Source organism: Salvelinus fontinalis, chromosome 22, assembly GCF_029448725.1.
Source record: "Salvelinus fontinalis isolate EN_2023a chromosome 22, ASM2944872v1, whole genome shotgun sequence".
NCBI classification, from domain to species: Eukaryota; Metazoa; Chordata; class Actinopteri; order Salmoniformes; family Salmonidae; genus Salvelinus; species Salvelinus fontinalis.
This window is the reverse complement of record NC_074686.1, coordinates 32,563,415-32,585,903: the sequence shown is the minus strand read 5'-3', so window position 1 is coordinate 32,585,903 and position 22,489 is coordinate 32,563,415. Positions and strand designations below refer to the sequence as shown.

General features: G+C 43.5%; 2 protein-coding genes across 5 annotated transcripts in view; one reads left to right on the top strand and one right to left on the bottom strand.

Moving 5' to 3' along the window:
• The window catches only part of LOC129820214 (ATP-dependent DNA helicase Q4-like), a 45,725-nt gene extending 33,139 nt beyond the window's left edge, over positions 1-12,586 (bottom strand). Inside the window, exons 1-11 of one of the 3 annotated variants that reach the window (XM_055877221.1) lie at positions 12,492-12,586; positions 12,290-12,376; positions 6,442-6,529; positions 6,284-6,317; positions 5,908-6,008; positions 5,725-5,754; positions 5,406-5,558; positions 3,961-5,189; positions 3,656-3,755; positions 1,641-1,818; positions 1,126-1,245 (exon numbers count right to left, since the gene is read on the bottom strand). In XM_055877221.1, coding sequence (XP_055733196.1) covers positions 1,126-1,245; positions 1,641-1,818; positions 3,656-3,755; positions 3,961-5,189; positions 5,406-5,558; positions 5,725-5,754; positions 5,908-6,008; positions 6,284-6,317; positions 6,442-6,525 — 2,029 coding nt within the window. In that variant the 5' untranslated portion in view covers positions 6,526-6,529; positions 12,290-12,376; positions 12,492-12,586. The remainder of the gene's footprint in view (positions 1-1,125; positions 1,246-1,640; positions 1,819-3,655; positions 3,756-3,960; positions 5,190-5,405; positions 5,559-5,724; positions 5,755-5,907; positions 6,009-6,283; positions 6,318-6,441; positions 6,530-12,289; positions 12,377-12,491) is intronic. The other 2 variants (XM_055877220.1, XM_055877222.1) reach the window with 2 other exon arrangements.
• Positions 12,587-12,706: 120 nt separating this feature from the next.
• Positions 12,707-20,477, top strand: LOC129820216 (protein HGH1 homolog). Of its 2 annotated transcripts, none has more exons than XM_055877226.1 (7): positions 12,707-12,784; positions 13,141-13,788; positions 13,988-14,088; positions 14,303-14,401; positions 18,170-18,261; positions 18,492-18,614; positions 20,082-20,477. In XM_055877226.1, exons 2-7 carry the CDS (start codon positions 13,247-13,249, stop codon positions 20,265-20,267), a joined length of 1,143 nt encoding a protein of 380 aa, XP_055733201.1. In that variant the 5' UTR covers positions 12,707-12,784; positions 13,141-13,246; the 3' UTR covers positions 20,268-20,477. The 2 variants fall into 2 exon arrangements, with proteins under 2 accessions (XP_055733201.1, XP_055733200.1); XM_055877225.1 differs by lacking the exon at positions 12,707-12,784 and adding an exon at positions 12,791-13,027.
• The last annotated feature ends 2,012 nt before the right edge of the window (positions 20,478-22,489 follow it).

Genomic DNA, 22,489 nt, shown 5'->3' with positions numbered 1-22,489 from the left:
CACCGTGGGATGGTGCCAGGTTTCCTCCAGACGTGATGCTTGGCATTCAGGCCAAGGAGTTCAATCTTGGTTTCAAAAGACCAGAGAATCTTGTTTCTTATGGTCTGAGAGTCTTTTGGCAAATTCCAAGCGGGCTGTCATGTGCCTTTTACTGAGGAGTGGCATTCGTCTGGCCACTCTACAATAAAGGCCTGATTGGTGGAGTGCTGCAGAGATGGTTGTCCTTCTGCAAGAGTCTCACATTTCCACAGAGAAACTCTGGAGCCCTGTCAGAGTGACCATTGGATACTAGGTCACCTCCCTGACCAAGGCCCTTCTCCCCCAATTGCTATGTTTGGCCGGGCATCCAGCTCTAGGAAGAGTCTTGGTGGTTCCAAACTTCTTCCATTTAAGAATGATGGAGGCAACTGTGTTCTTGGAGACCTTCAATGCTGTAGAAATATTTTGGTACCCTTCCCCAGATCTGTGCCTCGACACAATCCTGTCTCGGAGCACTACGGACATTTCATTCGACCTCATGGCTTGGTTTTTGCTCTGACATGCACTGTCAACTATGGGACCTTATATAGACAGGTGTGTGCCTAAATTCAATCAATTGAATTTACCATAGGTGGACCCCAATCAAGTTGTAGAAACATCAAGGATGATCAATGGAAACAGGTTGCCCCACCTGAGCTCAATTTCAAGTCTTATAGCAAAGGGTCTGAATACTTATATAAATAAGGTATCTGTTTTACATTTTTTATAAATATGTAACATTTTCTAAAAACCTGTTTTCCCGTCATTATGGGGTATCGTGTGTAGCTAGACAAGGAAAATAATTTATTTAATGCATTTTAGAATAAGGCTGTAACGTAACAAAAGGTGGAAAAAGTCTAGGGGTCTGAATACTTTCCGAATGCACTGTTTATATGTCCCAAATAGCACCCTATTCCCTTAATAGTTCCCTACTTTTGACCATCGCACATAGGGCTAAGGACAAAAGTAGTGCACTATATAAGGAATAGGGTGCCATTTGGGGTAAACACTTGGGGATATTTGGATTGAGATTGAGGGGAGAATCTGCCTGCCTCAACATTTTCACTAATGTAGATCTCATCGCCAGAAGTGGTGACAATAGCATACCCCGAGGCTCGGAACGCAGAGTTCCCGTTGCCCGGGCAACTTCTTCCAAGGTTGGCAGTTCGAAGGGCTCCTCAACCGCAGACGCCTCATCAGCAGCAGCACTGTCTACTGGAGCAGCAACTGGAAAGAGGAAGGGTAAATCGGGTTAAATAGGGGTTATATATTAGAATCAATATATAACATTCACAGGATACAGGGATGTATTCAGTAGGGAGAAGCGTTCAAAAGATGAAAATGACTCTTGCACATGTAAAGGACAGCGAATCAGATCTGTTGAGCAAAATACATTTCCAACTGAATGTTCTGTAATGTTGCACCTTCCTCAACAGACCCCACCCCAGGTGCATCAAAGAAAGGCTTTAGCACAGTATTTCTTATGCATCAGCCTAGTAAAGACAAGCGTGATGTGGTCAATGAAACTAGTTTCTGAAGAACCACTCATCTAAGCAAGCCAATTTAGCCACCACAGCTTCAGTCTTCACACGCTATGTTCTGTCTGTGCTGTGACCTCTCACCTCTGCCCTTGCAGTTCATAGCCCAGTGTCCTGTGCCTCCGCACTTGAAGCAGGTGTCCCCTGGACGATTGGACCCTCCGAAGCCACCTCTAAACCTTCCTCTGCCTCTTCCCCCTCTAAACCGCGAGTCTGGTCCGCCAAACCTCTCCCCCTTTAGTTGGAACTTCTCCATGGTCAACTGAAACAGAGAAAACAGGATAAAATGTGCTGATATCGGGCCTCCCGGGTGGCGCAGTGGTCTAGAGCACTGCATCGCAGTGCTAACTGCGCCACCAGAGTCTCTGGGTTCGCCCCCAGGCTCTGTCGCAGCCGGCCGCGACCGGGAGGTCCGTGGGGCGACGCTCAATTGGGCTAGCGTCGTCCGGGTAAGGGAGGGTTTGGCCGGTAGGGATTTCCTTGTCTCATCGCGCTCCAGCGACTCCTGTGGCGGGCTGGGCGCAGTGCGTGCTAACCAAAGGGGGCCAGGTGCACGGTGTTTCCTCCGACACATTGGTGCGGCTGGCTTCCGGGTTGGAGGCGCGCTGTGTTAAAGAAGCAGTGCGGCTTGGTTGGGTTGTGCTTCGGAGGACGCATGACTTTCGACCTTCGTCTCTCCCGAGCCCGTACGGGAGTTGTAGCGATGAGACAAGATAGTAATTACTAGCGATTGGATACCACGAAAATTGGGGAGAAAAGGGGATAAAATTTATTAAAAAAAAAATTAAAAAAAATTAAAAAAAATGTGCTGATATCATATATACACGTACTGTCTTCCTAGGCAGGGACTGTATGCTGTAAAGTATTCAGACCCCTTGACTTTTTCCACATTGTTACATTACAGCCTTATTCTAAAATGGATTCAATTGTACACACAATAACCCATAACGACAAAGCGAAAACAGGTTTTTAGACCCATAACGACAAAGCAAAAACAGCTTTTTAGACCCATAACGACAAAGCAAAAACAGGTTTTTAGACCCATAACGACAAAGCGAAAACAGGTTTTTAGACCCATAACGACAAAGCGAAAACAGGTATTAGAAACCCGATGGTCACTCTGACAGAGCTCCAGAGTTCCTCTGTGGAGATGGGAAAACCTTCCAGAAGGACAACCATCTCTGCAGCACTCCACCAATCAGGCCTTTATTGTAGAGTGGCCAGACGGAAGCCACTCCTCAGTAAAAGGCAGATGACAGCCCGCTTGGAGTTTGCCAAAAGGCACCCAAAGGACTCTCAAACCATGAGAAACAAGATTCTCTGATCTGATGAAACCAAGATTGAACTCTTTGGCCTGAATGCCAAGCGCCACATCTGGAGGAAACCTGGCACAATCTCTACGGTGAAGCACGGTGGTGGCAGCAGCATGCTGTGGGGATATTTTTCAGCGGCAGGGACTGGGAGACTAGTCAGGATCAAGGCAAAGATGAACGGAGCAAAGTACAGAGAGATCCTTGATGAAAACCTGCTCCAGAGCGCTCAAGACCTCAGACTGGGGCGAAGGTTCACCTTCCAACAGGACAACGACCCTAAGCACACAGCCAAGACAACACAGGAATGGCTTCGGGACAAGTCTCTTGAATGTCCTTGAGTGGCCCAGCCAGAGCCTGGACTTGAACCCGATCAAACATCTCTGGAGAGACCTGAAAATAGCTGTGCAGTGACGCTCCCCATCCTACCTGACAGAGCTTGAGAGGATCTGCAGAGAAGAATAGGAGAAACTCCCCAAATACTGGTGTGACAAGCTTGTAGCATCATACCCAAGAAGACGTGAGCATGTAATCGCTGCCAAAGGTGTTTCAACAAAGTACTGAGTAAAGGGTCTGAATAGTTATATAAATGTGATTTAAATTTTTTAGACATTGGCAAACAATTTGCATTGTCATTATGGGGTATTGTGTGTAGATTGATAAAGGTAAAAAAAAAACTATTTAATACATTTTAGAATAAGGCTGTAACTTAACAAAATGTGGAAAAAGTCAAGGGGTCTGAATACTTTCTGAATGCACTGCATGTACCAACTGTACTAGTTTCCTTACCTGCTTCCGTAGGCCAGCGCCCCTACATGCATATCCTTTGACATGAGACTTATTTTTCAGGTTGATCTTTACAAAGTTCGGGTCCGAGTTCTTGGTGGGTCTGGACAGATGGTGCGAAAGAAAAATCACATTAATACAAAACAATTAGATTATTAAAAATAAGATACAATTATGACAATTACAGTCAATGAGGAATATGTATTTAAAAAGGGTCTCTCAAGAGTGCATAGATCAATTTGTAAATCTAAATAATATTGTTTGATGAAATATTTAGTAGTCCAAGGGTAATATAGAGTATCACCCACTTAGGTCTCATAGTGTTGCTCCCCCTGTTCCTGGCAGCTTTGACATCTTCCTCATCCACCTCTCCTAGGAGGTTCTCCTGTGGAACTCTTGGTTTCTGCTTCACTGCTTCCTTCTCTGTGACATCACCATTCCCCTGCTCGCTAGCATTTCCATCACCTGTCTGAGCCTTCTTCCTCGCTCTGGGGGCTTTTTTGGGACTCCTGCCATTAGCTGTAGCCTCTGTAACCTTCTTGGTTCTCCTCCTCTTTTTCACCGCCCCCTCTTTCTCTGTGTCGTCAGGGTTCACTCCATCTGTGTCGTGGTCCCTTTGCCTCTTTTTGCCCTTTTTCTTCGTACCTTTCTTCTCCGGCCTGAGCTCATCACCCTCAGCCTGCTGTGGTGGCTGCGTCGACACCTCCGCCTCCTCTTCAACTCTTCCTACCCGGCCCTTTCTGGCCCTTGCTCGAGATTTCTTGGCGGTGGTGGCGCCGACGGCTGTCTCTTCTGACGTTCCGCCCTCGGCCTGTCCTCTGAGACCTGGTCTGGTTTCTCCATCCTTTCCTTCTCCGGAGCCAGACCCTAATGAGGAGCGTTGTCCAGTGGACCGCAGACTGGCTGGGACTGCTGCAGACGTTACGTCACAACCAATTTTGGGCTGTTGCTCGTCTGAAAAAAGCAGAGCCTGTGGCATGGTACTCTTGGAAGCTCTCTCCCCCAGGAGAGTTGTCCCTTCGTTCTGCATGGAAGGTATGACAAAGGAACTGGCGGCACGTCCTGGGTTCTCTCCCTCGCCCCCCCCTTTCGCCTGCGGTGATCCTACCGCCGACACCACGGCGAGAGACAAATTACCCACAACCGGCTTCTCCGCGACACCCACCTCGTCAAACACCTGACATCTCTCGAGCCAGCTGCTGTCTACAGAGGATAACCTCTTGGTGAAGGTCTGTCTGAGCTGCTGGGCCCGGCTTCCTGCCTGTCGGTCTGATGAGGATGCCCCCGCTGCAGGAGACCACAGCTTGGAGGGCGTGAAGGCTGGCAATGGCTCAAAGGGCTGCTGTGGGTGTTCTGTCCCTGTCTGCACTGGACAGGCCAGGAGGTGTGGACGTGTGTTGGCTGGCTTTAGCAGAGGGGATAACAGTGTATCGCTGCCTGCAGCACCAGCTGCAGGGTTTGGGCTCTGGCCGTCTTTCCAGGACTTCAGAGGTGTTCGACGTGGCGTGAACGACTTCTTCAGAGAAACCGGTCTCTCCTAGAAACAGTTTATAGTGCAGGGAAAAAATTATATATTCAAAATGGCAGAGGTCCAAATTCCCCACATCTCCATCCTCACGTTAACTAGCAATTGCAGTTTGCATTTTATACTAAACAGTCTTGGTCTATGTATGCAAAATGAAAATGTATGCAATAGAGTTTGCAAAAAACAACGTGTGGAACTAGACACAGCCAAACTACACACAGACTGTACCTTTGTTAGAGGTCCCAGGTTTGACTTGAGCTTCATGCCAAAGTACTGGGCCGAGGCTTGGAGGGACTCTCTGTCCTTGGGCGTCAGCGTCAGTTTGGGGGAAGCCATCGGCATGCTCTTACGATTCAGGTGAGTGCCCCAGCAATCGGATTCCTTCAAAGAGAAAACATTAAAAGGGGTATTCTTCAACAACAAAAATAAATACAAAATAATGTATTTAACTAGGCAAGTCAGTTAAGAACAAATTCTTATTTTCAATGACGGCCTACTGGGGAACGGTGGGTTAACTGCCTTGTTCAGGGGCAGAACAGATTTTTACCTTGTCAGCTCGGGCATTTGATCCAGCAACCTTTCGGTTAACAAAGCGGCAAATGGGTATGTATCATTCATTTAAAAGTCAAAGAAACGTATGAAAGAAAATCACATATTGCCCCTTTAAAACACAGTTAACTAATAACTGTGGATGACAAGTGTTATAACAATATAATTACACTGAACCTACCTTGTCAGATGACTGAGTCTGTGCGGTAGGTGTTGGGTCTGTATGCCCATTGCTGCTGTTTTCTTTTGCTTGCTTGAGTGTTCGATATTCTTTGTAGAGCTCTGTGAAACACATGCAGAAACACAAAACTCAAAGCAATGCATTTTAGTAACTGAAATGAATTATAGAAGAATACCTGAGTCCTATTCAGTAGGCAGCAAACGGAAGAAAACCTGAATATGTCCCATAAGAAACGTTTGTTTTTATTCATTTAAATCGGTTGAAAAATGTTTTGCTATGGTGATAACCAATGAATACAAGCCTGAGAGCAGCAACATTTCTCCCCTGTGTTTCAGATCAGATTTTTCAGCCAGTTAAAATATTGTCATGTACTTACTTTTAGCCTCTTCTGGGGCTCCGTCAATATCAACCTGAATAAAAGGACACAACAGTGAGAAAGACTATACGAGTTAGTTACTGTAGGTCTCTGGTTAGTAATACATGATAATTGAATAGCTAATTACCTATAGCTAGTTAGCAAGCTAGATATAGTACCTTGTTGGGCTTTCTTTGATGTTCTTGAACAAATGACTGCTCCCAGGATTTCAGAAGAATCTTCACATCATTGTATCGATCCATCACTCTGTAGGCATCAACGTTTGTTGAAATGACAAATAAGCAATATTATAAAATCACCAGCGATTTCAAATGTTAGAGTTTGTGCAAGTTATCTAGCTAGTCAGTCAGGGATTTCAACTGTATCCAAACAGCTGGCTCTCATGACAGTAAAACTGCAAGTCAGACAATGCTATCATTCATTATAAACGTAAAGTAGCGACCTATTATTTTAGACAAGAGAGCCACATTTGAGACTAGAAATGAAAATTTAGTAGGGCTGGGCGATATGGCCAAAATACCATATCACAGTATATATATATATACAGTGGGGCAAAAAAGTATTTAGTCAGCCACCAATTGTGCAAGTTCTCCCACTTAAAAAGATGAGAGAGGCCTATAATTTTCATCATAGGTACACTTCAACTATGACAGACAAAATGTAGGATTTTTAATGTAGGATTGTAGGATTTTTAAAGAATTTATTTGCAAATTATGGTGGAAAATAATTATTGTAAGATTTAGAGCCAACTTGCTAAGAAAATGTCATCAATACTGTTGCATAGACCATGTAGACTGGACGCAAGTGTCTCTGGTTGAGGAACATCACATGCACACCTTGAGTGACAGGGGACAAGGCTAGGTCTGTGTGGAAAGTGGCATATATATATATATATATATATATATATATATATATATATATATATATATATATATATATATATATATATATATATATATATATATATATATATATATATATATATATATATAGAGAGAGAGAGAGAGAGAGAGAGAGATATAGAGAGAAAGAGGACATTATTCCGTCCCAAATACACAACTATGGCAAAAGAACCAACAAAAACGGGTCACAAGTCCTGCAGCTCTGTACATAGTCAATGCTAGGCTTCGAGGAGACTCATATGGGAGGTACACCTATAGCTCATCTCTTGGCAGTAGTACCGTAGATTACTTTATCACTGACCTCAACCCAGAGTCCTTCAGAGTGTTCACAGTCAGCCCACTGACACCCCTATCAGATGACAGTCAGCCCACTGACACCCCTATCAGATGACAGCAAAATCACAGTCTACATGAACAGAGCAATACTCAAATGACAGGTCATCAAAGCCAAAGGAACTGAGTAACATTAAGAAATGCTATAGATGGAAGGAAAGTAGTGTAGAAACCTAACAAAAAAACTATTAGGAAACAACAAATTCAAGCCCTTTTAGACAACTTCCTGGACAAAACATGTCACTGTAATAGTGAAGGTGTAAACCTGGCAGCAGAAAGCCTTAACAGATTATTTGACCTCTCAGCTTCCCTATCAAATAAAAAAATGTCAAGCAGACAATCTAAGAACATTTTAAACAATGACAAATTGAGAAACCTATCCAACCAAAATCATAGAGACCCAGAAAACCTAAGTCAACACCTTCACTATGGTGAATCACTAAAACAATACAGAAAAACACTACGGAAAAAGAGGGAACAGCATGTCAGAAATCAGCTCAATGTAACCACTTTCAGGGAAAATTGGAACACACTAAACAAACAACAACACAAAGAGTTATCTATCCAAAATAGAGATGTATGGATAAAGCACTTCTCCAATCTTTTTGGCTTTTTAACAAAGAACAAAACAGAAAAAACATATACATGATCAAATACAAATCTTAGAAATCAGCTATTAAAGACTACATGAACCCACTGGATTTTCCAATTACATTGAATGAACTACAGGACAAAATACAAACCCTTCAACCCCAAAAGGCCTGTGGTGTTGATGGTATCCTAAGTCAAATAAAATATACAGACCACAATTTTCAATTGGCTATACTTAAAAAAAACAATAACATCCTCAGCTCTGGCATCTCCCCCAATACTTGGAACCATAGACTGATCACCCCAATGCACAAAAGTGGAGACAAATTTGACCCCAATAACTACCGTGGGATATGGGTCAACAGCTACCTTGGGAAAATCCTCTGCATTATCATTAACAGCAGACTTGTACATTTCGTCAGTGAAAACAATGTACCGAGCAAATATCAAATTGGCTTTTTACCAAATTTCCTTATGACAGACCACATAGTCACCTTGCACACCATAACTGACAAACAAACAAACCAAAACAAAGGCAAAGCCTTCTGATGCTTTGTTGATTTTTAAGCTGTGAAAGATCTAAGAGACGAGGCAAGAAGGGCCTTCTACGCCATGGAAAAGGAACATAAAATGTAACTTACCAATTAGGATCTGGTTAAAAAAATACTTGAATCAGTTATAGAACCCATTGCTTTTTATGGTTGTGAGGTCTGGGGTCACTCACCAACCAATAATTCACAAAATGGGACAAACACCAAATTGAGACTCTGCATGCAGAATTAGGCCCAATACCCGCAAATGATCAAAATCCAGAAAGGAGACGTTCCATTCTAGAACCACCTAAAAGGAAGGGATTCCCAAACCTTCCATAAAGCCACCATCTACAGAGAGATGAACACAGAGACAAGTCCTGGTCCTGGGGCTCTGCTCACAAACAGACCCCACAGAGCCCAAGGACACCAACACAATTAGACCCAACCAAATCATGAGAAAACAAAGATAATTACTTGACACATTGGAAAGAATTTACCAAAAAACAGAGCAAACTGAAATTATATTTGGCCCTAAACAGAGAGTACACAGTGGCAGAATACCTGACCACTGTGACTGACCCAAAATTAAGGAAAGCTTTGACTATGTACCGACTCAGTGAGCATGGCCTTGATATTGAGAGATGCCGTCTAGGCAGACCTGGCTCTCAAGAGAAAACACTGCCCACAAAATGATGTGGAAACGGCGCTGCACTTCCTGCCACATTTATGACCATATCAGAGACACGCATTTCCCTCAGATTACACAGACCCACAAAGAATTCCAAAACAAATCCAATTTTGATAAACTCTCATATCTATTAGGTGAAATACCACTGTCATCACAGCATCAAGATTTGTGACCTGTTGCCACAAAAAAGGGCAACCAGTGAAGAAGAAACATTGTAAATGCAAACCATGTGTTCACTTATTTTCCCTTTTGTACTCCAACTATTTGCACATCATTATAACACTGTACATAGCCATAACATGTCATTTGAAATGTGTCTATTCCTTTAAAACTGAGTGTAATGTTACGGTCATTTTTGACTGACTACTTAACTTTTGCAGAACTGACAATATGCACGCATTTTGCGTAACAACTACGCAATTCTCTGTCCATGTACGCAGGTACGAGATCCGAGTTAAAAGTACGCAGAAAGAATAGGGCCTGATTTTTAAAAACATTTTAATGAAAAATAAATCACTGAATAGATCTAACATCCCGATTCTCGAGCTGCAACACACAGACATGTACGGAGTTGTGTCAACGGACGTGTATTAATCCCCATCATTATTCGACGTAGCTACCCCGTGTCTGCCCCTCCTGTTTGTTGTGATGCTGAGTTTGCCGAACATCAGCTGTACGTAAACACATGGACAAATCCCTTTTCGACTGTGTGTTGTGGATAGGTAAACACGAATTGTTTCATACTAACGTTAAAAAACATAATATGGACATTAAGTGGGCTCTAAAGTGCCAGCAGTTCACTCGCATTTGCTAGTGAAAGAAATTAAATGCAAATACGAAAAATAACTGGTCGCATTTGTGATATACATTTAATTCTGCGTCCCATTAGTTGTATTTTCCACGTAACATTACGAGGATCACGCAACCTGATAGACTAACTATGAACCACGTCACAAAAAACATTACAAACGTATAATAAAAAATAAATAAACATATTGGCATTAAATGGAGTCGGGAGTTTAGAAGACTGCGCGATGAAGAATGACTGTTTCAGGTATTAGCTATAGAGGCAATGCTTCTAAAATGTCTTTGCACTAGATTTGAGATTTTATCAATTTCTAAAATCTGAAATGATGTATGCGCTACAAAGAAATCCAATAGGCACCTTTACATAGGCTGAAACACCGGACTATTCTAGCGAACAGCGTTCAGATTCCCTTTGCGGTAGCCTACTTAAGCTTTGTTTAGCCAGTTTGCGGTCTCTGTCGATGTGATCATTTGTTTTTATGTTTTCAAAATTAATTCGCTTTAAGTGTTGAGTAGGAACCATGTCTAAAAAGCCAATACTTGCGAGCTGGCACTAGTGATTGGCCCTGTTTGAGAGGTGACAAGCGTTCCTCTGCTATAGAGACTAAACTTGGGGGCGAAGGCAAGCTGGATCTGAAGACCTACAATGCATGTGTCAGAAACGTATTTTTTTCTGCAGTAGACTGACTACATGTTGCTGAAATGTCCATTTGGAGATGTGCTCCTCCAGGCAGTGGTCACTGACGTCGACTGCCAAATTCTCATCCCACAACTGTTTTTTCATGGCACGCTTTCCCTGGATTATTCCTGAGGGAGCCTCTGTTGATCTGGTGGAAGATGAGTTTAGACTCTTTGGCAAGAACCTTTGAGCAGAGTCTGGTCAACATGCACACGGATCAGGCCTGGAGAGAAATCGGCACAATGAAAAAAAGGGGAGGGGGGACTCCCACCTTTCGGCTGTGATGCTGGGGATATTGGTCATATGCAATAAAGACTGCGAACGAATATTCAGTCTCGTTTCCAAGAACAAACCCCAGTACAGAGCCTCCCTCAGTATAGACATGCTGAGTGTCCTCGTTACCAACAAGGTTTCAATGATTGCCAGAGGAACTGTTTGCCACAGAGAAATCTACCCCGATGCCCAGCTACGTAAGGCTAAATCTGCTAGCTACCAAGCAAATCTGTCTAGCAAATGATTTCCTGAACATTTGAAGGTCTCCAGAATATTTGTTCTCACCCACTGTTTCCTATCATAGCTTTATCGTTTTTATTATGAATAGCATGTCTATTTCATACTGATGCTCTGCTTCAAACATTTCTTATGCTTATCATAGTTTAAAAAGTATAATTGGATAAGACATTTGTACCTAAACAAACAACTTGTTATTTGTTTAATAAAATAAAAACAACTCCAAGAATACAGGCCCTTTGTGTGTTCTTTCTAATTAGAGCTTGTTAGTGAATTTTACCATGTGTAAATGGAATGCTGGCAGTAAAGTATTCCAACCTTCTATAGACTTGATTTGGTCCAATTCTAGAATTGCGATCAGATTCGCAAACATGCGCGTGCACGAGCGTGCGGGGGGAAAGAAAACCCCAAATTCCAATTTGCCGCGCGAGTCTACTACTCTAAAAAGTTGGACAGGGTTGGCAGGTCTGCTTTTGTTAATTATCTATTTAACTTGTTTTGGCAATGTAAACATATTGTAATGAACTGGCTACATCATAAAGGAACAATTGTCCAGACAGAGAATTGAGTTTACGAATGTCCTGTTTATCAACCCAACTCAACATAGGCTACTGTTGGGCCGTAGCCCACGCCAAATAAATGAAAGATACCCTATAAAACAAAAAAAACACCACTACTCCACCAGGATGCCCGGCATCAAAACATTCCAGGCATTCCCGTGATTGACAGATAGCAGGGTGATTGGCATGTCGGACCCCTCGAACACTGGGTACTGGTAAGTACAACACAACCAACTAATAAAATGACACACTGTGCGAGTCGCTACAATATGTGTCCCATGCCAACAAAGCCCTTTGAATTGACTTCAATTGAGTTGAGTGAGAGAGGACTCAAGTAGCGAAGTAAACTATAAAAATGGACGTTACACACGGTGTATCACATTCTTTTAAAACATGAAAATACCTTTATAGAAGGTAAAGTAAAAACACAATCCCGTCCGTGCATCAATACCGGTATATCGTAACATACAGTGTAGTATAGCGCCCACCCCTAAAATGTAGGCAAAAAACAACGGGTTAGTTTAAAAACATCTTTGCTACAACAGCGGGTTCAAAAAGTCCCAATATACCGTAATCTCAAGCAAAATAAATTCGAAGTTTCTTACTTGTCTGCTGGCAATAAGAATCCTAAACGCTGCTTTGAAAGAGCCTAAATGAGCTTCTTACACCAGGAGAATATGTCGTGCTGAGCATATGTTGTTTCCACTATTTTAGCGCGCTTTAAAATGACATGCAGTAATCTACCAATCGAAAGGCTGCTGAGAAAATGAAACCAATCAGAACTAAGGATTACCTTTGGAAGCGGATATATCTATATTATCTGTAAGCCTATTGGAGACGCAAAATGTCAAATGCGGAAGTACTTATTTATCAGCGTGGAACGGCCCATGTGAATGAGGTGAGTGTGCGTCATAATAAACTTTTGATCAATGTTACAGAACCGTACGATTGGTTTTAAATCCAGAAATATGTATCAAGCCAGCTAGCTACGTTGTTTTCTACACTTTTAACAGTCAAGGAATTCGGGTGGTTTTATATCGCCTGAGATCTAGAAACTAACGTGAACCCATGTTCGACCGGTTAGCTAGCACGATCGAAAGGACTCAGATATGATTATGCTATGTGACAGAATGAGTTTAATGTAACTATTACTGACTTTGTAATTTATATTCACCATGTATGTTTATATTGTGTTCTAGCTACATTGTATCTAGCCAGTTATCATTGGTCTAATTTTCCTCTCTGTCTTTGTAGCAAGCTTTCTTTACACTTGTGGAATTGTAACCCTGTATCTTGTGACTGTCAACTTTTGGATTAGTGAAGATTTGGATTGACCATCACACATTGCCTGTCCACCATCATGCTGAGTGACGTGGAGGCAAAAGAGCTGCTGTCCTTCCTCACTCTGAACACCAGGCCGGATGTCAAGGGCCAGGCCACAGAGTACATTCTGGGCCTATCTGGCAACAGGGATGGCTGTCGCTACCTACAGTCAAAACCTGACTTCCTTAAAGCCCTGGTGACCCTCACCACCGACCCCTCTATCGCTATCGTCAAAGACTGTTACCACTCTCTCATCAACCTCTCGGCTGACGAGACCATGCACCAACCGCTGGTGAAAGACGCTGACTTCCTCCCTATGTTGTTTAAAAACCTCCTGGACCCAGAGTTTATGTTTGCAGACCGTATCTGTACGATCCTTACTAACCTGTCGCGTCACGTGAAGACGTGTAAAGAGGTGTTTAAGGCTATGCAGGAGCAGGAGATAGGTCTGACACAGATAGTGGAAATCTTCTGCACTGAGGGCTACAATAAGCAGGTGTCGCTTCATTACCTGGGCCCCCTCCTCTCCAACTTGACTCAGCTGCCCGAGACCAGACACTTTATCCTGGATAGGGAGAGGTCAGTGGCTGGGTGCTTAGCTCATGAGATCCAGGTTTAGCCTAGGCTAGGTTATGTCTTTTGACTTTTCTCATCATCTGGTAATACATGCTATACATGCCTAAAGAGATGTCAAACTTCCTGCCCAATAAGTGTTACCTGTCTGTTCCCTGTCCAATGATGATGCCTGTTCTTTGTGTGTATGTTTGATGGTCCACAGGTGTGTAGTGCAGAGACTCCTTCCCTACGTACAATACGAGGCCTCCACAATCAGACGAGGGGGAGTCATTGGCACTCTGAGAAATTGTTGCTTTGACCATGGTAAGGGATGAAAAGACACACACATACATGTTAATGGCTGTAGGACAGTCAGTTTTAACCTTCCTAGTTCATGCCCGTTTTGTGTTGAATTGAAGAGGATTCATTTTCGGTAAACGTTCTAGCTATGTTGACCTTTGACCCTGTAACATATGTTTTCAAGAAAGGGTAAGATAAAAAAAAGTTCCTGATTTTGATATCTTACGATTTCCCCCAGCTCATCATGAGTGGTTGCTGAGTGATACAGTGGACATTCTGCCTTTCCTGTTGCTGCCTCTCGCTGGGCCTGAGGAACTGTCTGACGAGGAGAATGAAGGTAAGGAGGACACCACGGCATGGCAAAGTGTTTCTCATCTCCCTGCAGAATAGACAGGATCCAGCTGTAGCCGACAGCGTATCATGTACTGTACCAGGCACTGTGATTTCAGATGTTTCAACAGTCCTTAAATACATCCTCGGCCCTAAGGAATAGGGTGAAGTTGCCCCTAGACCAGTGTTAATCAAACTTTTTTTCTAGTTAGTATGCACTACTAACAATTAATAACAATGGGGTGGCAGGTAGCCTAGTGGTTAGAGCGTTGGACAAGTAACCGAAAGGTTGCAAGATCGAATCCCTGAGCTGACAAGGTAAAAATCTGTCGTTCTGCCCCTGAACAAGGCAGTTAACCCACTGTTCCTAGGCCGTCATTGAAAATAAGAATTTGTTCTTAACTGACTTACCTAGTTAAATAAAGGTAAAATAAAAATTAAAAGTAGCAGGATAGTTAGTTACACACTGATATAACAGGTTAGTTAGTAGACACTGATATTTTCTATTTTATTTAACCTTTATTTAACCAGGAAGGCCAGTTGAGAACAAGTTCTGGCCAAGATAAAGCAAAGCAGTGTGACACAAACAACAACAGAGTTACACATGGAATAAACAAACATACAGTCAATAACACAATAGAAATGTCTATATACAGTGTGTGCAAATGAAGTAAGATTAGGGAGGTAAGGCAATAAATAGGCCGTTGTGGCGAAATAATTACAATTTCGCAAATAAACACTGGAGTGATAGATGTGCAGAAGATGAATGTGCAAGTAGGGATACTGGGGTGCAAAGGAGCAAAAAATATAATAACAATATGGGGATGAGGTAGTTGGATGGGCTATTTACAGATGAGCTATGTACAGGTACAATTATCTGTAAGCTGCTCTGATAGCTGATGCTTAAAGCTACTGAGGGAGATATGAGTCTCTAGCGTCAGTGATTTTTGCAATTCATTAGTCATTGGCAGCAGAGAGCTGGAAGGAAAGGCGGCCAAAGTAGGAATTGGCTTTGGGGGTGACCAGTGAAATATACCTGCTGGAGCGCGTGCTATGGGTGGGTGCTGCTATGGTGACCAGTGAGCTGAGATAAGGCGGGGCTTTACATAGCAAGGACTTATAGATGACCTGGAGCCAGTGGGTTTGGCGACGAATATGAAGCGAGGGTCAGCCAACGAGAGCATACAGGTCGCAGTGGTGGGTAGTATACGGGGCTTTGGTGACGAAACGGATGGCACTGTGATAGACTGCATCCATTTTGCTGAGTAGAGTGTTGGAGGCTATTTTCTAAATGACATCGCCGAAGTCAAGGATCAGTAGGATAGTCAGTTTTACAAGGGTATGTTTGGCAGCATAAGTGAAGGATGCTTTGTTGTGAAATAGGAAACCGATTCTAGATTTAATTTTGTATTGGATGCTTAATGTGAGTCTGGAAGGAGAGTTTACAGTCTAACCAGACACCTAGGTATTTGTAGTTGTCCACATATTCTAAGTCAGAACCGTCCAGAGTAGTGATGCTAGGCGTGCGGGTAGGTGCGGGCAGCGATCGGTTGGAGAGCATGCATTTAGTTGCAATTAACAGCAGTTGGAGGCCACGGAAGGAGAGTTGCATGGCATTGAAGCTCGTCTGGAGGTTAGTTAACACAGTGTCCAAAGAATGGCCAGAATTATACAGAATGGTGTCGTCTGCTTAGAGGTGGATCAGAGAATCACCAGCTGCAAGAGCGACATCATTGATGTATACAGAGAAAAGAGTCGGCCTGAGAATTGAACCCTGTGGCACCCCCATAGAGACTGCCAGAGGTCCGGACAACAGGCCCTCCGATTTGACACACTGAACTCTCTGAGAAGTAGTTGGTGAACCAGGCGAGGCAGTCATTTGAGAAACCAAGGCTGTCTGCCGATAAGAATGTGGTAATTGACAGAGTCTAAAGTTTTGGCCAGGTCGATGAATACGGCTGCACAGTATAGTCTTTTATCGATGGCAATTATGATATCGTTTAGGACCTTGAGCGTGGCTAAGGTGCACCTATGGCCAGCTTGGAAACCAGATTGCATAGCGGAGAAGGTACGGTGGGATTCGAAATAGTCGGTGATCTGTTTGTTAACTTGGCTTTCGAAGACCTTAAAAAGGCAGGCAGGATGGATATAGGTCTGTAACAGTTTGGGTCTAGAGTGTCTCCCCCTTTGAAGAGGGGGATGACCGCGGCAGCTTTCCAATCTTTGGGGATCTCAGATGATACGAAAGAGAGGTTGAACAGGCTAGTAATAGGGGTTGCAACAATTGCGGTGGATAATTTTAGGAGGGTCCAGATTGTCTAGCCCAGTTGATTTGTATTTGTAGGGGTCCAGATTTTGCAGCTCTTTCAGAGCATCAGATATCTGGATTTGTGTGAAGGAGAAATGGGGGAGGCTTGGGCAAGTTGGGGTTGCAGAGCTGTTGACCGGGGTAGCAAGGTGGAAAGCAAGTCCAGCTGTAGAAAAATGCTTATTGAAATTCTCAATAATCGTAGATTTATCAGTGGTGACGTGCTTCCTAGGCGCAGTGCAGTGGGCAGCTGGTTATATAACAGGTTAGTTGGTAGACGATGACATAACCGGTTAGTTGGTAGACGATGACATAACCGGTTAGTTGGTAGACGATGACATAACCGGTTAGAGCAGTGATATTCAAATGTTTCAGCGAGGATCCCATTTTTTTGGGGGGGGGGGCAGAATTTCTGGGTCACTGTTTTTCCCCCCAAGAATTTCTTGCGATCCCACCCCAAATCTAATGATAAACTTAAAATCATGAAATTGAGTTTTACAACAAATAACCTTCAATTTATAGAATTTTTATCACTTAAAAATAAAAACCAATAAATACGTTTACTCAATACTATTTCATTTCAAATTGTCCTTCTCAAAAAACATTTGTATATTTTCTGTCCTTGAGCTGTTCTTGCCTATTAATGTTCTGTATTGTCATATTCTGTATGGACCCCAGGAAGAGTAGCTGCTGCTTTCGCAACAGCTAATGGGGATCCTAACAAAAAGTATTGTTGCCCCCCCCCCCCCCCCCCTCCAAAAACAAACATTTTGGCGACCCCACTGCAGTTCCCTCGATTTTTTTTGTCAGTTTGACATTTTACCCACTAATGGTTAGGATTAGGGGAAGGGAAGATCATCCTAGATCTATACCGAGGGGTAACTTCAGAGCTCATTCCTATTTCCAGCTGCAACAGGAAATCACTGTGCCTGTGGCATGAGCATGTCTGCTGCAGTTGCCCTCTCCTCCATAGGGCGCAATGTGTTTGTTCTGTGCAGATGGCAGGTGGAATTAAGGCACTGTGTATTTGTCCCCACCTTGTGCATGGAGAGTTGATCAAAAATGTACATCACAATAATGTCAGAGGGACCCAAATAGAAAATGTTGAAGATCCTTCCAAGGAAGTTGTGAATCTGTGCTGTACTCAGCCTGGGGTTCAATTTTAAAGGCGGTGGTCACGTAAAAATAGTTAAACATTTTTCATTTGTTTTGATGTTTTATAGTCTTGTTATAGTTATAGTCCACGTTAACCAGTCTTTATAGAAGGCTACACAGCCTGAGATGCTAGAGAAGAATTCATAAAGAGAGGGTGTGCGTCACAAGGCCCACAGTTTGTACTGTGAACAACATGCATTGATTTAAAACACTTCAACTCCTTGATATAGCCTACTGCTAATGTAATACAGTAAGATATCTGCATTAACATGTAGCCTAATACTGATGGTACATTATTCCTATTCAATGAAGGGTTACCCGTCGACCTCCAGTACTTGCCAGAGGACAAGAAAAGAGAGGAGGATCCCGACATTCGCAAGATGCTCATTGAGACCATGATACTGGTTGGTGTACCCAGGAGTCAATACCAAGCTTCCACCAACACTTCAAAGCTTATTTGTCACATTTACTGTTTTGCAGATGTTACCGCGGTTGCAACGAAATGCTTTGTTTCTGCCTCCAAACACTTAACCATCTTTGTCACTAAACCAGAAAAGCTCTTTCTGTATAACCGAAACGGATTTTAACAGCTGGAAATACTCCTAACTTGACGTTTTTCTCTTGATGCACCCAGCTGACTGCTACCAAAGTGGGCCGGCAGTTTCTGAAGGCCAAGAACACCTATGCCATCATGAGGGAGTTCCACAAATGGGAAAAGGAACCTCACGTGGCCGCTGCTTGTGAGAAGTTTATACAGGTAAACTACGAATATACACAGAGTATACCAAACATTAGGAACACCTTCCTAATATTGAGTTGCACCTCCTTTTGCCCTCAGAACAGCCTCAATTCGTTGGGGCGTGGACTCTATAAGGTGCCAAGCGTTCCACAGGGATGCTGGCCCATGTTGACTCCAATGCTTCTCACAGTTGTCATGTTGGCTGGAAGTCCATTGGGTGGTGGACCATTCTTGATACACATGGGAAACTGTTGAGCATGAAAATCCAGCAGCGTTGCAGTTCTTGACACAAACCAGTGTGCCTGGCACCTACTACAACACCCCGTTCAAAGACACTTAAATATTTTGGTTTGGCCATTCACCCTTTTAATGGCACACATACACAATCCATGTCTCAATTGTCTCAAGGCTTAAAAATCATTCTTTAACCTGTCCCCTCCCCTTCATCTACACTGATTTGAAGTGGAATTAACAAGTGACAACAATAAGGGATCATAGCTTTTGCCTGTCATGGAAAGAGCAGGTGTCCTTAATGTTTTGTGTACTCTGTGTATAATTTACAGTAATTTAATGTGTGTTAGGTTTGTACTAAGATCAACAAACGGTTACTGTAATTCTGAAGCAGACCTCTGCAGTTAGAGTTTAGGTTTACCCTATTAAATCAACCCAGAGCAACCTCATGGTGAGCTGTTGCTGCGTTATTCACAAGCAAGTCCAGATTTTCCAGCTGTCGTCATGGCACCATGGTAACCAGTACTTTCGGGAATTGCATGGCTTCTTGTTGTGCTTGGTAAGACACCCTAGTCTACACTACCAATTAATCTCATGACATGTCAATACTCTGAGTGCTGAAATTTACAGCAGCGGCTGACTGAGAAAATGTAAATGTATCCCAAATAGCACCCTAGTCCCTACATAGTGCACTACTTTTCACTGGGGCCCTATGGGCCTTGGGCAAAAGTAGTGTACTATAGGGATCCATTTAGGACACAGACAGGATGTTCTGATTGGCTGGGAAAAGCTTCCACTGTTCCTTCCCTGCATAGTGCCTGCTCTGCAGTGGCATTCTGGTAGTGGGGAACGACTGAGTGGAAAAGATGTCACTCGGTCTTGGATGAAACCCCCTGATTCACTCCATACAGCTAGGAGATCCCTTTTGAGTTCTGGTCCAGAGGTACGAGTTCAGTCTTTAGCTACCCAGGCAGTTTAATCGCAGTCATAAAGCATATAAATCTAGCGAGTTGAAATCTGAGCATGATATTTATCTAAGATTAATGGTCTTTTTATGCTGAATCTTGCGCTTAACAAGGCTGTAACATTTTATTTTGACGTTTCTTGAGCTAATTTGTTGTCAATTCCAGTCTGTAGTAATGTTGAGGATGTCGTTGGAATATTTTGTACTATAGTTTTTTCACTTAAAGTAAGTCTTAATGTGTTTGCCACCAGCATTGATGTATCCTTTGTATGTGCACGTCTCTCTGTCAGGTGCTGATCGGGGACGAACCGGAGCCAGGCATGGAGAACTTGTTGGAGGTGGAGATTCCTGAGGATATGGAGGTGAAGCTCAAAGACATGGATGCCAAGGAGCAGGAGCAGTTGGAGAAGGAGCAGGAAGATCTGTTAAATCCAGACAAGCCCCAGCAGTGTGCAGGCATAGTGAGGATGATGTAGCAGGGAGGTTTTTTCTACATTTCATCTGAGCCACCATCTGATGAACAATGGAACCAAACCAACTGCTGAACAGAAGGTCATTCTCGCCATCACAACAACAAACTTGCATGTAAACAGGAGTCGGGAAGGACTGTGTTGTATTTTCACATAATATAAATTCAGACAACAGAAGTCAAGTAACCATTAAAATAATTTTGTTTTTAACGAAAAGAGTGTGTCCTTGATTTATTTTCTGTAGGAACCCCAAAATGTTTGAGTCCCAAATGGAATCATGTTTGAGCCCACAGTAGTCCATGGTAACATAATCCATGGTTAGCAGCCGCTAGGCTAGTAGCCAGGAGTAGGAATCCTCAGGCTGCTGTCAGACAGTTTACCTGAGAAGCTGTGCAGCTGCCTGTTGGGCTGCTGATCCTTATGGGCTGAGCCGGGCTTCCTAATGTTAGGTAGGTTGTGGAAGGGCTTGGGGGTGGAGGGCTGCCACTGTAACAGCTTCTAAATCAGGTCCTGGCAGCCTGGAGGGGCACACAGCCAGGGGACATTAGAACTACAGCTCTTTATGGCAAAGTAGTTTCATTGACTTTAAAGTAACATCAACAAGTAAAGACAGGCTCACATCCAACAAAAGTCATCTATTTTTTTTTTTTTTCAATTTACATCACTGCTCTATAATAATCATACAAATGTATAATTTCAGTAATTGAAGGCATTCGTATTTTGAGCTGGGCTGAAAAGTATTTGGGTATACTTTCTTTCCAAGACATATGTACAGTTGTGGCCAAAAGTTTTGAGAATGACACAAATATTAATTTCCACAGTTTGCTACTTCAGTGTCTTCAGATATTTTTGTCAGATGTTACTATGGAATACTGAAGTATAATTACAAGCATTTCATAAGTGTCAAAGGCTTTCATTGATAATTACATGAAGTTGATGCAAAGAGTTAATATTTGCAGTGTTGACCCTTATTTTTCAAGACCTCTGCAATCGACCCTGGCATGCTGTCAATTAACTTCTGGGCCACATCCTGACTGATGGCAGCCCATTCTTGCATAGTGTCACGTCCTGACCATAGAGAGCCCTTATTTTCTATGGTAGAGTAGGTCAGGGTGTGACTTAGTCTAGTTTATATTTTCTATGTGGGGTTCTAGTTTTGTTTTTCTATGTTGGTGATTTTGTATGATTCCCAATTAGAGGCAGCTGGTATCGTTGTCTCTAATTGGGGATCATATTTAGGTAGCTTTTTTCCACCTGTGTTTTGTGGGATATTGTTTTGTGCATCACTTAGTCACGTTTCTTTATTGTTTGTTTTGCTGAAGTTTCACTTAGAAATAAAGATGTGGAACTCAACCTCCGCTGCGCCTTGGTCCGTCTCTACACACGATAGTGACAGAATATCCCACCACAACGGGACCAAGCAGCGTGCCCGGGAGGAGATGACATCCTGGTCTTTGGAGATCGAGGAGAGAATATCCTGGACTTGGGAGGAAGTCTTGGCAAGACACGAAAGCCTGCCGTGGAAACAGACGACAGGAGAGAAGGGAGGACAGCGACGACGCCGGGTTTCGCGGCCACATAAAAAGCCCAAAAAACAGTCCAAAAATATTTTGTGGGGGGCACAAAGGGTGGTCGGCGGAGCCGAGGAGTGAACCAGAGCCAGTCTGGGAGAAGAGGAAGAAACTGGAGGAGAGTCAACGGAGAGAGTTAGAGACCGTCAGAGAGTGGATGGAGGTATTGGAGGAGAAAGATCGGAGAGAGTTGAGTTGGTGGAAGATGCACGACATTTGCCCTAAGGAGCATGTAATCAGTTTAATGCCACCTGAGTCAGCTCCCCATGCTCGTCCTGAGGAGCGTGCTATTAGTCTGAAATCTGTGCCGGCTCCACGCATTAGGTCTCCAGTACGCCTCCACAGCCCAGTACGTCCTGTGCCAGCTCCTCGCACTCACCGTGCGAAGTGTGTCATAGTTCCGGTACAATTGATGCCGGCTATACGCACCAGGTCTCCAGTGCGCCTTCACAGCCCAGTACGTCCTGTGCCTCCTCCCCCCCTCGCCCTGAAGTGCGTGTCACCAGTCCTGTGCCACCTGTACCGGCCCCACGGATCAGGCCTCCAGTGCGCCTTCACAGTCCAGAGCTTCCGGCGACAGTCCCCGGTCCAGAGCTTCCGGCGATGTTCCACGGTCCGGAACCTCCAGCTCCAGGGCAGGAGCCTGTCTCTGCGCCG